At 56.2% G+C, this 16,806-nt stretch overlaps 1 protein-coding gene across 1 annotated transcript in view; it reads right to left on the reverse strand.

The window, feature by feature from the left end:
• Positions 1 to 16,238, reverse strand: part of lmx1al (LIM homeobox transcription factor 1, alpha-like) — a 30,262-nt gene extending 14,024 nt beyond the window's left edge. Inside the window, exons 1-2 of the mRNA XM_085971538.1 lie at positions 15,646 to 16,238; positions 2,565 to 2,731 (exon numbers count right to left, since the gene is read on the reverse strand). Of these exons, the coding sequence (XP_085827664.1) occupies positions 2,565 to 2,731; positions 15,646 to 15,820 (342 nt within the window). The 5' untranslated portion in view covers positions 15,821 to 16,238. The remainder of the gene's footprint in view (positions 1 to 2,564; positions 2,732 to 15,645) is intronic.
• Between the last annotated feature and the right edge of the window lie 568 nt (positions 16,239 to 16,806).

Raw genomic sequence — 16,806 nt, forward strand, 5'->3', positions numbered from 1 at the left:
GTGTGGTGCCCAGAGCTGAACACAATATTTCAGCTGAGGCCTAATCAGTGTTTTATAAAGGTTTAACATAACGTCCTTGCTTTTATACACTATTCCTCTATTAATAAAGCCAAGGATCACATATGCTTTTTTAACGGCCTTTTCAACTTACCCTGTCACCTTCAAAGATTTGTGTACGTACACCCCCAGGTCTCTCTGTTCCTGCACCCCCTTTAAAATTGTACCATTTCGTTTCTATTGCCTCTCCTCATTCTTCCTACCAAAATGTATCACTTCACACTTCCCTGCATTAAATATCATCTGCCGTGTGTCTGCCCATTTCACCAGTCTGCCCAATGTCCTCCTTAAATCTGTTACTATCCTCCTCACTGTTTAATACATTTCCGAGTTTCGTATCATCTGCAAACTTTGAAATTATGCCCTGTATACCCAAGTCCAGGTCATCAATTTATATCAAAAAGAGCAGTGGGCTTAATACTGACCCCTGGGAAACACCACTGTATATTTCCCTCTAGTCTGAAAAATAACCATTTACCACGACTCTGCTTTCTATCTCTTAGCCAATTTTGTATCCATGCTACCACTGTCCCTTTAAGTTTGCTAATTCTGCGAACAAGACATCGCTCTTGAACAGCCCTGAACGACTAACCTCACAGCTCCATGTCAGTAAGTGACCGTGTCAGGAGCTGGTACCTATCAGTGAAGTAGTTGGTACCAGGGTGTTGGCAAATTCACCATCTTCAATCCCACTGTGCATCGTCCAAAGGCAGTTTTAGAAAAGTCTCCTCTGTCTGTTGGATGCAAGAGCCCTACATGAAAAGCGTCTAAACCCAATTTCTAATAAGAGTGGGCCCACAGAACAAAACTATCCCCAATCTCAGTCATAAAGAGCCTAAAGGTGTCTGTTCCAGGTAGAGGAGGATGCTCTGAGGTTGGGCCATAGGCATGTTATTCAGGGAGCTTTCGTTTGCCACTGTCTGTGGTGTGCTTGACCCGGAGGCGCTTGGCACTGGACAACAAGGGCAGAAGAATGGTGCCTCCCCCAGGCCACAGTGACCCAAGGCCCAGCCCAGCTCACTAATGGGATATGTCACTGGGAGCCAGGATTACTCTCAGCTCCAGATAACCCTTCAAGCCAATGGCCTATTGGATAGCGTGGTCCTGGCTGGACAAACATTGTGAGGCTTAACATTGATACGCTGTTTGATCCAGTTGAACTCCAGCAGTAGTCTTGAGAACACACTTGGGGGAATCCCTAAAGCATTGGCCATACAGCGTTGCACCTAATCCCTCGGGGTGTCCCTTTGGGGAGAGATAGGAGATATATGAAACAGGAGCAGGAGTCGGCCATTCGGCCCCTTGAGCCTGCTCCGCCATTCAATAAGATCATGGCTGATCTGATCTTGGCCTCAACTCCACTTCCCTGCCCGCTCCCCATAACCCTCGACTCCCTTATCGTTCAAAAATCTATCTCCACCTTAAATATATTCAATGACTCCACCTCCACGGGGAAGAGAATTCCAAAGATTCACGACCCTCTGAGAGAGGAAATTCCTCCTCATCTCCGACTTAAATGGGCGACCCCTTATCCTGAAACTATGCCCCCTAGTTCTAGATTCCCCCACGAGGGGAAACATCCTCTCTGCATCTACCCTGTCAAGCCCCTTCAGAATCTTATGTTTCAATAAGATCACCTCTCATTCTTCTAAACTCCAATGAGTATAGGCCCAACCTGCTCAACCTTTCTTCATAAGACAACCCCTTCAACTCCGGAATCAACCCATTGAACCTTCTCTGAACTGCTTCCAATGCAAGTATATCCTTCCTTAAATAAGGAGACCAAAACTGTACGCAGTACTCCAGGTGTGGCCTCTCCATCTAGAAACTCTACCGGTGTAAACTTCTCAGGAGCCTGGTTCAGCGACTCCAAAAGAGTCGGACACGTGGCTGAACCAACACAAAAAATGTCCCCTCAATGAGGGCAATGTCCACCCCATGGAAAGAAACCAATCAGTGCTCTGCCACCTCTCCCACACGCCTCCCGAGCAGAGCCTGTTTCACCGAAAGCTCAGCTCTGACTGAAACACCGCAGTAAAAAATAAAATCAGGAGAATAAAATTAAAAAACGGATGCTCGAACAGAAAAGATAAAGGAGAAACTAATTAGACTGCTGAGCCCCGGAGCATAGCACGGGTCCAGTACAGATGCTGGTGTCACATGGCAACTCATAGGCAGACCATCTGTGCAGTTCCGAAATCTGTCTGCGACACCCCCCAGGTCAAACCCTCCACAACCATCTTCCTGTAGAGCTTGCCAACACTCTGCCCCTCTTTGCCCATCACACTGTCCGGGCTTTGAATGTCCGTGGCCTTCTTTAGAAAGATTCCAGGGGAGATTCTCCTGGGTCTGGCCCTGGGTGTGGTGTACATTGGAAAATTGGGCGGCTGGGATCGCGCAGCAGCCATCTGATGCTCGCTGCTCCTGGGCACAGACCTAGAAAAATCTCCCCTTCTGTTAGGGCGGCACCTTAATGTGCCTCAGAGCCCTTCCGTCCTCGCTCATACCTTCCTGCAGGGTTTGGATGACACCTCAAAGGACGCCTTGAAGGCCCGTCTTTGCTGGGTGGTAAGTATCGTCCGCGGGCGTTTGGACCTCTTGGGGTCCTTGCCCTCATCGCTGCCCTTGCCCTGGGTCTGCCCAAGTTGTTCACTGTCCTCATCTTCACTTTTCACTGTAAGGAAACAGACAAAGAGGGAACAGTGAGATGGCGAAATGCCCTTTTACATTAACTCCAAGGAATTAATGTCTATTTATATAGTTTTTATCCAGTTCTCAGGAGGTCCTAAAGTACTTTGAACAACAACTCGCACCTTTAATGCCAGCCAAATTGCACACAGCAAGATCCCACATACAACAACAACAACTTGCATTTATATAGCGCCTTTAACATAGTAAAATGTCCCAAGGTGCTTCACAGGAGTGTTATAAGACAAAAAAAATTTAACACCGAGCCACATAAGGAGAAATTAGGGCAGGTGACCAAAAGCTTGGTCAAAGAGGTCGGTTTTAAGGAGCGTCTTAAAGGAGGAAAGAGAGGTAGCGAGCCGGAGAGGTTTAGGGAGGTAATTCCAGAGCTTAGGGCCTCGGCAACAGAAGGCACGGCCGCCAATGGTTGAGCGATTATAATCAAGGATGCTCAAAAGGGCAGAATTAGAGGAGCGCAGATATCTCGGGGGGTTGTGGGGCTGGAGGAGATTACAGAGATAGGGAGGGGCGAGGCCATGGAGAGATTTGAAAACAAGGATGAGAATTTTGAAATTGAGGCGTTGCTTAACCGGGAGCCAATGTAGGTCAGCGAGCACAGGGGTGATGGGTGAATGGGACTTGGTGCGAGTTAGGACACGGGCAGCCGAGTTTTGAATGACCTCAGGTTTATGTAGGGTAGAATGTGGGAGGCCAGCCAGGAGTGCGTTGGAATAGTCAAGTCTAGAGGTAACAAAGGCATGGATGAGGGTTTCAGCAGCAGATGAGCTGAGGCAAGGGCGGAGATGGGCGATGTTATGGAGTTGGAAATAGGCGGTCTTAGTTATGCCGTGGATATGTGGTCGGAAACTCATTTCAGGGTCAAATATGACATCATGGTTGTGAACAGTGTGGTTCAGCCTCAGACAGATGTTAGGGAGAGGGATGGAGTCAGTGGCTGGGGAACGGAGTTTGTGGCGGGGACTGAAGACAATGGCTTCAGTCTTCCCAATATTTAATTGGAGAAAATTTCTGCTCATCCAGAACTGGATGTTCGACAAAGAGTCTGACAATTTAGAGACAGTGGAGGGGTCAAGAGAAGAGGTGGTGAGGTACAGCTGGGTAGCGTCAGTTTCCACATGTACGCTGACGACACCCAGCTTTCGGATGATGTCGCGGTTCGGAGAGATTGCGGGGGGTCGGAGAGATTGCGGGGGGTCGGAGAGATTGTGGGGGTTCGGAGAGATTGCGGGGGGTCGGAGAGATTGCGGGGGGTCGGAGAGATTGTGGGGGTTCGGAGAGATTGTGGGGGTTCGGAGAGATTGTGGGGGGTCCGGAGAGATTGTGGGGGGTCGGAGAGATTGTGGGGGGTCGGAGAGATTGTGGGGGTTCGGAGAGATTGTGGGGGGTCGGAGAGATTGTGGGGGGTCGGAGAGATTGTGGGGGGTCGGAGAGATTGTGGGGGGTCGGAGAGATTGTGGGGGGTCGGAGAGATTGTGGGGGGTCGGAGAGATTGCGGGGGTTCGCAGAGATTGCGGGGGTTCGGAGAGATTGTGGGGGGTCCGGAGAGATTGTGGGGGGTCGGAGAGATTGTGGGGGGTCGGAGAGATTGTGGGGGGTCGGAGAGATTGTGGGGGGTCGGAGAGATTGTGGGGGGTCGGAGAGATTGTGGGGGGTCGGAGAGATTGTGGGGGGTCGGAGAGATTGTTGGTGGTCGGAGAGATTGTGGGGGTTCGGAGAGATTGTGGGGGTTCGGAGAGATTGTGGGGGGTCGGGGAGATTGTGGGGGGTCGGGGGGATTGTGGGGGGTCGGAGAGATTGCGGGGGGTCGGAGAGATTGCGGGGGGTCGGAGAGATTGCGGGGGGTCGGAGAGATTGCGGGGGGTCGGAGAGATTGCGGGGGGTCGGAGAGATTGCGGGGGGTCGGAGAGATTGTGGGGGGTCGGAGAGATTGTGGGGGGTCGGAGAGATTGTGGGGGGTCGGAGAGATTGTGGGGGGTCAGAGAGATTGTGGGGGGTCAGAGAGATTGTGGGGGGTCAGAGAGATTGTGGGGGGTGGGAGAGATTGTGGGGGGTGGGAGAGATTGTGGGGGGTGGGAGAGATTGTGGGGGGTCGGAGAGATTGTGGGGGGTCGGAGAGATTGTGGGGGTTCGGAGAGATTGTGGGGGGTCCGGAGAGATTGTGGGGGGTCGGAGAGATTGTGGGGGGTCGGAGAGATTGTGGGGGGTCGGAGAGATTGTGGGGGTTCGGAGAGATTGTGGGGGTTCGGAGAGATTGTGGGGGGTCCGGAGAGATTGTGGGGGGTCGGAGAGATTGTGGGGGGTCGGAGAGATTGTGGGGGTTCGGAGAGATTGTGGGGGGTCGGAGAGATTGTGGGGGGTCGGAGAGATTGTGGGGGGTCGGAGAGATTGTGGGGGGTCGGAGAGATTGTGGGGGGTCGGAGAGATTGTGGGGGGTCGGAGAGATTGCGGGGGTTCGGAGAGATTGCGGGGGTTCGGAGAGATTGTGGGGGGTCCGGAGAGATTGTGGGGGGTCGGAGAGATTGTGGGGGGTCGGAGAGATTGTGGGGGGTCGGAGAGATTGTGGGGGGTCGGAGAGATTGTGGGGGGTCGGAGAGATTGTGGGGGGTCGGAGAGATTGTGGGGGGTCGGAGAGATTGTGGGGGGTCGGAGAGATTGTGGGGGGTCGGAGAGATTGTTGGTGGTCGGAGAGATTGTGGGGGTTCGGAGAGATTGTGGGGGTTCGGAGAGATTGTGGGGGGTCGGGGAGATTGTGGGGGGTCGGGGGGATTGTGGGGGGTCGGAGAGATTGCGGGGGGTCGGAGAGATTGCGGGGGGTCGGAGAGATTGCGGGGGGTCAGAGAGATTGCGGGGGGTCAGAGAGATTGCGGGGGGTCAGAGAGATTGTGGGGGGTCAGAGAGATTGTGGGGGGTGGGAGAGATTGTGGGGGGTGGGAGAGATTGTGGGGGGTGGGAGAGATTGTGGGGGGTCGGAGAGATTGTGGGGGGTCGGAGAGATTGTGGGGGTTCGGAGAGATTGTGGGGGGTCCGGAGAGATTGTGGGGGGTCGGAGAGATTGTGGGGGGTCGGAGAGATTGTGGGGGGTCGGAGAGATTGTGGGGGGTCGGAGAGATTGTGGGGGTTCGGAGAGATTGTGGGGGTTCGGAGAGATTGTGGGGGGTCGGAGAGATTGTGGGGGGTCGGAGAGATTGTGGGGGGTCGGAGAGATTGTGGGGGGTCGGAGAGATTGTGGGGGGTCGGAGAGATTGTGGGGGGTCGGAGAGATTGTGGGGGGTCGGAGAGATTGCGGGGGTTCGGAGAGATTGCGGGGGTTCGGAGAGATTGGGGGGGTCCGGAGAGATTGCGGGGGGTCGGAGAGATTGCGGGGGGTCGGAGAGATTGCGGGGGGTCGGAGAGATTGTGGGGGGTCGGAGAGATTGTTGGTGGTCGGAGAGATTGTGGGGGTTCGGAGAGATTGTGGGGGTTCGGAGAGATTGTGGGGGGTCGGGGAGATTGTGGGGGGTCGGGGGGATTGTGGGGGGTCGGGGGGATTGTGGGGGGTCGGAGAGATTGCGGGGGGTCGGAGAGATTGCGGGGGGTCGGAGAGATTGCGGGGGTCGGAGAGATTGCGGGGGGTCGGAGAGATTGCGGGGGGTCCGAGAGATTGTGGGGGGTCGGAGAGATTGTGGGGGGTCGGAGAGATTGTGGGGGGTCAGAGAGATTGTGGGGGGTCAGAGAGATTGTGGGGGGTGGGAGAGATTGTGGGGGGTGGGAGAGATTGTGGGGGGTGGGAGAGATTGTGGGGGGTCGGAGAGATTGTGGGGGGTCGGAGAGATTGTGGGGGTTCGGAGAGATTGTGGGGGGTCCGGAGAGATTGTGGGGGGTCGGAGAGATTGTGGGGGGTCGGAGAGATTGTGGGGGTCGGAGAGATTGTGGGGGGTCGGAGATGGGGGTCGAGAGATTGTGGGGGTTCGGAGAGATTGTGGGGGGTCGGAGAGATTGTGGGGTTTCGGAGAGATTGTGGGGGGTCGGAGAGATTGTGGGGGGTCGGAGAGATTGTGGGGGGTCGGAGAGATTGTGGGGGGTCGGAGAGATTGTGGGGGGTCGGAGAGATTGTGGGGGGTCGGAGAGATTGCGGGGTTCGGAGAGATTGCGGGGGTTCGGAGAGATTGGGGGGGTCCGGAGAGATTGTGGGGGGTCGGAGAGATTGTGGGGGGTCGGAGAGATTGTGGGGGGTCGGAGAGATTGTGGGGGGTCGGAGAGATTGTGGGGGGTCGGAGAGATTGTGGGGGGTCGGAGAGATTGTGGGGGGTCGGAGAGATTGTTGGTGGTCGGAGAGATTGTGGGGGTTCGGAGAGATTGTGGGGGTTCGGAGAGATTGTGGGGGGTCGGGGAGATTGTGGGGGGTCGGGGGGATTGTGGGGGGTCGGGGGGATTGTGGGGGGTCGGAGAGATTGCGGGGGGTCGGAGAGATTGCGGGGGGTCGGAGAGATTGCGGGGGGTCGGAGAGATTGCGGGGGGTCGGAGAGATTGCGGGGGGTCGGAGAGATTGCGGGGGGTGGGAGAGATTGCGGGGGGTGGGAGAGATTGTGGGGGGTGGGAGAGATTGTGGGGGGTGGGAGAGATTGTGGGGGGTGGGAGAGATTGTGGGGGGTCGGAGAGATTGTGGGGGGTCGGAGAGATTGCGGGGGGTCGGAGAGATTGCGGGGGGTCGGAGAGATTGCGGGGGGTCGGAGAGATTGTTGGTGGTCGGAGAGATTGTGGGGGTTCGGAGAGATTGTGGGGGGTCGGAGAGATTGTGGGGGGTCGGAGAGATTGTGGGGGGTCGGAGAGATTGTGGGGGTTCGGAGAGATAGTGGGGGTCGGAGAGATTGTGGGGGTTCGGAGAGATTGTGGGGGGTCGGAGAGATTGTGGGGGTCGGAGAGATTGTGGGGGGTCGGAGAGATTGTGGGGGGTCGGAGAGATTGTGGGGGGTCGGAGAGATTGTGGGGGGTCGGAGAGATTGTGGGGGTTCGGAGAGATTGTGGGGGGTCGGAGAGATTGTGGGGGTTCGGAGAGATTGTGGGGGGTCGGAGAGATTGTGGGGGGTCGGGGAGATTGTCGGGGGTCGGAGAGATTGTGGGGGGTCGGAGAGATTGTGGGGGGTCGGAGAGATGTGGGGTCGGAGAGATTTGATTGGGGGGTCGGTGAGTTGGGGGGGTCGGAGAGATTGTGGGGGTCGGAGAGATTGTGGGGGGTCGGAGAGATTGTGGGGGGTCGGAGAGATTGTGGGGGTCGGAGAGATTGTGGGGGGTCGGAGAGATTGTGGGGGGTCGGAGAGATTGTGGGGGGTCGGTGAGATTGTGGGGGGTCGGAGAGATTGTGGGGGGTCGGAGAGATTGTGGGGGGTCGGAGAGATTGTGGGGGGTCGGAGAGATTGTGGGGGGTCGGAGAGATTGTGGGGGGTCGGAGAGATTGTGGGGGGTCGGAGAGATTGTGGGGGGTCGGAGAGATTGTGGGGGGTCGGAGAGATTGTGGGGGGTCGGAGAGATGTGGGGGGTCGGAGAGATTGTGGGGGTCGGAGAGATTGTGGGGGGTCGGAGAGATTGTGGGGGTTCGGAGAGATTGTGGGGGTCGGAGAGATTGTGGGGGGTCGGAGAGATTGTGGGGGTTCGGAGAGTTTGTGGGGGGTCGGAGAGATTGTGGGGGTCGGAGAGATTGTGGGGGGTCGGAGAGATTGTGGGGGGTCGGAGAGATTGTGGGGGGTCGGAGAGATTGTGGGGGTCGGAGAGATTGTGGGGGTCGGAGAGATTGTGGGGGGGTCGGAGAGATTGTGGGGGTCCGGAGAGATTGTGGGGGTCGAGAGATTGTGGGGGTCGGAGAGATTGTTGGAGTTCGGAGAGATTGTGGGGATCGGAGAGATTGTGGGGGGTCGGAGAGATTGTCGGGGGTCGGAGAGATTGTGGGGGGTCGGAGAGATTGTGGGGGGTCGGAGAGATTGTCGGGGGTCGGAGAGATTGTGGGATCGGACAGATTGTGGGGGGTCGGAGAGATTGTGGGGGGTCGGAGAGATTGTGGGGGGGTTGGAGAGATTGTGGGGGGTCCGGAGAGATTGCGGGGGGTCGGAGAGATTGCGGGGGGTCGGAGAGATTGCGGGGGGTCGGGGAGATTGTGGGGGGTCGGGGAGATTGTGGGGGGTCGGAGAGATTGCGGGGGGTCGGAGAGATTGCGGGGGTTCGGAGAGATTGGGGGGGGTCGGAGAGATTGTGGGGGGGTCGGAGAGATTGTGGGGGTCGGAGAGATTGTGGGGGGTCGGAGAGATTGTGGGGGGTCGGAGAGATTGTGGGGGGTCGGAGAGATTGTGGGGGTTCGGAGAGATTGTGGGGGTTCGGAGAGATTGTGGGGGTTCGGAGAGATTGTGGGGGTTCGGAGAGATTGTGGGGGTTCGGAGAGATTGTGGGGGTTCGGAGAGATTGTGGGGGTTCGGAGAGATTGTGGGGGTTCGGAGAGATTGTGGGGGTTCGGAGAGATTGTGGGGGTTCGGAGAGATTGTGGGGGGTCGGAGAGATTGTGGGGGGTCGGAGAGATTGTGGGGGGTCGGAGAGATTGTGGGGGGTGGGAGAGATTGTGGGGGGTGGGAGAGATTGTGGGGGTCGGAGAGATTGCGGGGGGCCGGAGAGATTGCGGGGGCCGGAGAGATTGTGGGGGGTCGGAGAGATTGTGGGGGGTCGGAGAGATTGTGGGGGGTCGGAGAGATTGTGGGGGGTCGGAGAGATTGTCGGGGGTCGGAGAGATTGTGGGGGGTGGGAGAGATTGTGGGGGGTCGGAGAGATTGTGGGGGGTCGGAGAGATTGTGGGGGGTCGGAGAGATTGTGGGGGGTCGGAGAGATTGTGGGGGGTCGGAGAGATTGTTGGAGTTCGGAGAGATTGTGGGAATCGGAGAGATTGTGGGGGGTCGGAGAGATTGTCGGGGGTCGGAGAGATTGTGGGGGGTCGGAGAGATTGTGGGGGGTCGGAGAGATTGTGGGGGGTCGGAGAGATTGTGGGGGGTCGGAGAGATTGTGGGGGGCCGGAGAGATTGTGGGGGGCCGGAGAGATTGTGGGGGGCCGGAGAGATTGTGGGGGGTCGGAGAGATTGTGGGGGGTCGGAGAGATTGTTGGAGTTCGGAGAGATTGTGGGGATCGGAGAGATTGTGGGGGGTCGGAGAGATTGTCGGGGGTCGGAGAGATTGTGGGGGGTCGGAGAGATTGTGGGGGGTCGGAGAGATTGTCGGGGGTCGGAGAGATTGTGGGATCGGACAGATTGTGGGGGGTCGGAGAGATTGTCGGGGGTCGGAGAGATTGTGGGATCGGACAGATTGTGGGGGGTCGGAGAGAGATTGTGGGATCGGACAGATTGTGGGGGGTCGGAGAGATTGTGGGGGGTCGGAGAGATTGTGGGGGGGTCGGAGAGATTGTGGGGGGTCCGGAGAGATTGCGGGGGGTCGGAGAGATTGCGGGGGGTCGGGGAGATTGTGGGGGGTCGGGGAGATTGTGGGGGGTCGGAGAGATTGCGGGGGTTCGGAGAGATTGCGGGGGGTCGGAGAGATTGTGGGGGGGTCGGAGAGATTGTGGGGGGGTCGGAGAGATTGTGGGGGGGTCGGAGAGATTGTGGGGGGTTGGAGAGATTGTGGGGGGGTCGGAGAGATTGTGGGGGGGTCGGAGAGATTGTGGGGGGGTCGGAGAGATTGTGGGGGGGTCGGAGAGATTGTGGGGGGGTCGGAGAGATTGCGGGGGTTCGGAGAGATTGCGGGGGGTCGGAGAGATTGCGGGGGGTCGGAGAGATTGCGGGGGGTTCGGAGAGATTGTGGGGGGTCGTAGAGATTGTGGGGGGTCGTAGAGATTGTGGGGGGTCGGAGAGATTGTGGGGGGGTCGGAGAGATTGTGGGGGTTCGGAGAGATTGTGGGGGGTCGGAGAGATTGTGGGGGGTCGGAGAGATCGTGGGGGGTGGGAGAGATCGTGGGGGTTCGGAGAGATTGTGGGGGGTCGGAGAGATTGTGGGGGGTCGGAGAGATTGTGGGGGGTCGGAGAGATTGTGGGGGGGTCGGAGAGATTGTGGGGGTTCGGAGAGATTGTGGGGGGTCGGAGAGATTGTGGGGGGTCGGAGAGATTGTGGGGGGTCGGAGAGATTGTGGGGGGTGGGAGAGATTGTGGGGGGTCGGAGAGATTGTTGGTGGTCGGAGAGATTGTTGGTGGTCGGAGAGATTGTGGGGGTTCGGAGAGATTGTTGGTGGTCGGAGAGATTGTTGGTGGTCGGAGAGATTGTGGGGGTCGGAGAGATTGCGGGGGGGTCGGAGAGATTGCGGGGGGTCGGAGAGATCGTGGGGGGTCGGAGAGATCGTGGGGGGTCGGAGAGATCGTGGGGGGTCGGAGAGATCGTGGGGGGTCGGAGAGATCGTGGGGGGTCGGAGAGATCGTGGGGGGTCGGAGAGATCGTGGGGGGTCGGAGAGATCGTGGGGGGTCGGAGAGATCGTGGGGGGTCGGAGAGATCGTGGGGGGTCCGAGAGATCGTGTGGGGTCGGAGCGATTGTGGGGGGTCGGAGAGATTGTGGGGGGTCGGAGAGATTGTGGGGGGTCGGTGAGTTTGAGGGGGTTCAGAGAGATTGTGGGGGGTCGGAGAGATTGTGGGGGGTCGGAGAGATTGTGGGGTTCGGAGAGTTTTTGGGGTTCGGAGAGATTGTGGGGGGTCGGAGAGATTGCGGGGGGTCGGAGAGATTGTCGGGGGTCGGAGAGATTGTGGGGGGTCGGAGAGATTGTGGGGGGTCGGAGAGATTGTGGGGGGTCGGAGAGATTGTGGGGGGTCGGAGAGATTGTGGGAGGTCGGAGAGATTGTGGGGGGTCGGGGAGATTGTGGGGGGTCGGAGAGATTGTGGGGGGTCGGGGAGATTGTGGGGTTTGGAGAGTTTGTGGGGTTCGGAGAGATTGAGGGGGGTCGGAGAGATTGTGGGGGGTCGGAGAGACTGTGGGGGGTCGGAGAGACTGTGGGGGGGTCGGAGAGACTGCGGGGGGTCGGGGAGATTGCGGGGGGTCGGGGAGATTGCGGGGGGTCGGAGAGATTGCGGGGGGTCGGAGAGATTGCGGGGGTTCGGAGAGATTGCGGGGGTTCGGAGAGATTGCGGGGGTTCGGAGAGATTGCGGGGGTTCGGAGAGATTGCGGGGGGTCGGAGAGATTGCGGGGGGTCGGAGAGATTGCGGGGGTTCGGAGAGATTGCGGGGGTTCGGAGAGATTGCGGGGGTTCGGAGAGATTGCGGGGGTTCGGAGAGATTGCGGGGGGTCGGAGAGATTGCGGGGGGTCGGAGAGATTGCGGGGGGTCGGAGAGATTGCGGGGGGTTCGGAGAGATTGCGGGGGGTTCGGAGAGATTGCGGGGGGGTCGGAGAGATTGCGGGGTTCGGAGAGATAGTGGGGGGTCGAAGAGATTGTGGGGGGTCGGAGAGATTGTGGGGGGTCGGAGAGATTGTGGGGGGTCGGAGAGATTGTGGGGGGGTCGGAGAGATTGTGGGGGGGTCGGAGAGATTGTGTGGGGTCGGAGAAATTGTGGGGGTTGGGAGAGATTGTGGGGGGTCGGAGAGATTGTGGGGGGTCGGAGAGATTGTGGGGGGTCGGAGAGATTGTGGAGGGTCGGAGAGATTGTGGGGGGTCGGAGAGATTGTGGGGGGTCGGAGAGATTGTGGGGGGTCGGAGAGATTGTGGGGGGTCGGAGAGATTGTGGGGGGTCGGAGAGATTGTGGGGGGTCGGAGAGATTGTGGGGGGTCGGAGAGATTGTGGGGGGTCGGAGAGATTGTGGGGTTCGGAGAGATTGTGGGGGGTTGGAGAGATTGTGGGGGTCCGGAGAGATTGTGGGGTGTCGGAGAGATTGTGGGGGGTCGGAGAGATTGTGGGGGGTCGGAGAGATTGTGGGGGGTCGGAGAGATTGTGGGGGGTCGGAGAGATTGTGGGGGGTCTGAGTGTTTGCGGTGGGGGGATCAGACAGATTGCAGGAGGCGGTGTTTACAGTTAAGCTTGTTGTTCCGGTGGGGGGGGGGGGGAATGTACTCCTGCTCCTCCTGGCCTATAACCAGTGGTGTAAAGGCTGACAGATCCGACAGATTCAGATCTCACTTCAGCTGACCGCTTTCCTGAGGCTGGGAAACCCGACCTGCAGGTGTTACAAATAAAAGTGACATTTTAATGGAGGCACACAGCCTGCTTAAAATATTTTAAGGTGCGACCTGCCTCCTGAGAGCGGATTGGTCGCCCGCCCCCCAATCAGCCTCCGTTAAAACCGGAAATGGGTGTGTTGGAGGCGGATTTTTAACCTCTCTGTTCCCCACTTTACTGAGAGTTTTACTATTTATTTATATATTGTAACATTTACCCCCAGACTCCTGTGTGACACTTTATCCAATGATTTTTGACAAGTCCAATTCTAAAATATTTACTTTGTTGTCTTTGTCTGTAGGTTTGGTAATTCCGGTTCTTGGGTAGTGATTAGGAGTGAAAACCTTGGCTGATATTTCCGTTTCATTGCTGACTCGAGCACAAAATCCAGGCGGACACTCCCAGTGCAGTACTGAGGGATTGCTGCACTGTCGGAGGTGCCGTCTTTCAGATGAGACGTTAAACCCTCTTAGGTGTGTGTAACAGACCCCACGGCACTATTTTGAAGAAGAGCAGTGGGCGTTCTCCCCGGTGTCCTGACCAATATTTATCCCTCAACCAACATCACTAAAAGCAGATTATCCGGTCATTATCATGTTGCTGTTTGTGGGAGCTTGCTGTGCGCAAATCGCTGCTGCGTTTCCTACATTATAACAGTGACTACACCTCTAGAAGTACTTCGTTGGTTGTAAAGTGCGTTGGGACGTCCGGTGGTTGTGAAAGGCGCTATATAAATGCAAGTTCTGTCTTTCTCCCTTCTTGCTGAGTTTTATGTAAGAGGCAGGCGGCCTGTACCTTTAAAACAGAACTGTGAAAAAAAACTGCTTCTTTCTTTCTCTGTTTGAAGTTTTTACTCGTGCTCAATCAGACAAAACACAACACTTGAAGGCCCCTAAAGCTTCCATTTCTCATGATGATTTTGTGTGTCACTGAGCTCACTCTGTTTCAGGGGAGTAAACCCTCCCGCATTTGTTTGAATAACTCGCCAGTGATAAATAACTTGGACAGCTCCCTCCGCCCCCATCACCTCGGGAAGCGTTCACTCCCTCTGCCTGGGTAGTAGCTCCGTTTGCTGCTGAATATCTGACAGGTCGATGATGGCTGTTCATCACCTCTCTGACCTGTGAATTATTCAAATATCTTGCTGCTGGTCCTGGCTCTTCGCTAGCCGCATTCGAATTATCTAAAAGGCTAAAATCTGTCTGGGACTTGAAAACGACTCCAATATGCAGAGGGATGACAATCCTTGGCAAGGTACAGGAAAGAGCCTGGGTAGGTGCCTCCTCTCTCACTGGTGGTCTCCAACCTTTCTCTCTCCATCTCAGCCTTGCTTCTCTCTCTCTACTTTGGCAGCACTATGGTCACTGCTCTACTCAACTTCCATCTGTTGTTCCTTTTAAGCTCTAAAGGTGTCAGCTGTGGCTCAGTGGGTAGCACTCTTGCCTCGGAGTCAGACGGATCATAGAGTTCATAATCCCCCACTCCAGAGACTTGAGCACAAAACCTAGGCTGCTACTGCCCAGTGCATTACTGAGGGAGTGCTGCACTGTCGGAGGTGCCGTCATTCGGATGAGACATTAGTGCCGTGGGATCGTTTACATCCACCTGAGAGCGCAGACATTGGTTTAACATCTTCATCTGAAAGACGGCACCTCAGACAGTGCAGCACTCCCTCAGTACTGCACTGACAGCCTGGATTTTGTGCTCAAGCCTCTAGCAGGGGGGCTTGAACCCACGACCTTCTGATTCTAGAGATGAGAGTGCTGCACACTGAGCCACGGTTGACACCACTGACCAGATAATCTGTTTTAGTGATGTTGGTTGAGGGATAAATATTGGCCAGGACACCGGGGAGAACTCCCAACACTTCATCCAGCTGAGATAGAATAATTTTGGGCCAGAAGTTCGGGTCGGGGGCTTCCCGCGGGTGCAAGCCCCCGACCTGCACTTACCTAGCGCGCCGGCCGTTGTGCTGTGGGCCCGCGTGGGATTCCGATCCTGGGTCTCCTCCAGCTGCCGGCGCGCAGTGCTTGCGTATCCCAGGGGCGCAGTTAGTTCGAAGCGTCCCCTGGGAGCACGTGGGCCATGGGGAGCCAATCGGAGCAGGGAATCTCTGTTCATAGATTTGACAGGAAGACCCGTCAAATCTGTGAATAGAGATCGGCCCCAAAACCTAAGTAAAACTTCAAATACATTTTAAAAAATCACATTTTTATAATAACTATAAATGACATAAATTAACTATTTTAAACAAAAATTTAAATTTTTGAAAAAATTAATTAACGTTTTTAACGGGGCTAAAAATAAACTTACGTTTCTTTAAAGTATTTTAAAATGATAAACCTGTGGAAAAAATGTTTTAATTTTACTTAATTAACCTCTTACCTTGTTAAAAGCAGGCCTTGCGACTGCTTTTTAGAAGCGTAGCTCCTGGAAACTTACCCTCCCGGAGAAACCTGTAAAAATATCGGAAGTTCCAGGTCTACGCGCTGCCTCTCCAGTGCACGCGTTTGACCTGTGAACCCCTTCCTTCAAGGGAACAGAAGTTCCGGTTTCCAGCGCATGCGCAGTGCATGCACGAAACCGGCACTTCCGTTGGCCTTACGGGTGAGTATGCAACGCGTACTCACCCGCGGGGACCCGAAGTTCTGGCCCATTATATATGTTGTTATTCGCAGGACGTCCTGTACTGAATAAGACTAATCTGCTGCATTAAGCAGCTGCGGCCTTGCTCTGGGTACCTGACTCTGTCGGGGTGGGGCTGATCCCACTCAGCAGTTCCCTCTCCTTCTCGTAATCGCGGCGGCACAGGAGCTGGCCCTCCTTCAGCACAAACTCGTCGCCCTGTCGCAGGTGACGCTCGCACTCGCAGCAGCTGAAGCACGCCACATGGTACACGCTCCCCAGCACTCGCATGATGAACTCGGAGGGGCCGATCGCCTCGGCGCAGCCGCTGCACTTTGTCACAAACAGTCTGGAAAACAAAGTTGGGGAACGTGGGTCAGAGGCAGCAGATCGTGCGGGAGGGAGAGAGAGCGCGAGTCAGAGGAAGGAACAGCCGCTGGAAGGACCACAGTCAAGATATCAGACATTGGAGGGTAGCAATCGTTAATCCTTAACCTTGCGTTAAAACAATACACATAGCAATATAGTTCAGACACACATTGATCCATTCACTCCACCAATTGGAACTTCTACTTCGGTTCATTAAAGGTACACCTTACTGAGTTATATAGGATTATATAGAATCTACAGCACAGAAACAGGCCATTCGGCCCAACTGGGCTATGCCAGTTTACACTCCACACAAGCCTCCTCCCACCCTACTTCATCTAACCTTATCAGCATAACCTTCTAGCCACAATCCCGAAAGTGAAGCCTTAAACCTAAGGCACTGCGACAGAAGCAAGAAAACACTTGATCAATCAGTACACATTACTTTAACCAACACTCTCGTCCTCCTCACTGCATCATAAGAACATAAGAATTAAAAGCAGGAGTCGGCCACACGGCCCCTCGAGTCTGCTCCGCCATTCAATAAGATCAAGGTTGATCTTCGACCTCAACTCCACTTTCCCGCCTGATCCCCATATCCCTTGATTCCCCATGAGTCCAAAAATCAGCCTTGAATATCTTCGCTCTCTCTCTTAGGCAGTCCCTCGGAACCGAGGATGACTTGCTTCCACATTAAAAATGAGTTCTCAGGTGACTAATGAGTCCAATGCGGGACCTGCAGTCACAGGTGGGGCAGACAGTGGTTGAAGGGGCGGTTGGGTGGGGTGCCTGGGTTGACGTGCGCTCCTTCTGCTGTTTGCGCTTGGCTTCCGCTTGCTCCCGGCGAAGAGACTCGAGGTGTTCGGCGCCTTCCCAGATGCTTTTCCTCCACTTTGTGCGGTCCTGGG

The sequence above is a fragment of the Somniosus microcephalus genome, chromosome 31 (genome assembly GCF_052327205.1).
Source record: "Somniosus microcephalus isolate GS21.2 chromosome 31, FLI_Smic_1.0, whole genome shotgun sequence".
Taxonomy (NCBI): Eukaryota; Metazoa; Chordata; class Chondrichthyes; order Squaliformes; family Somniosidae; genus Somniosus; species Somniosus microcephalus.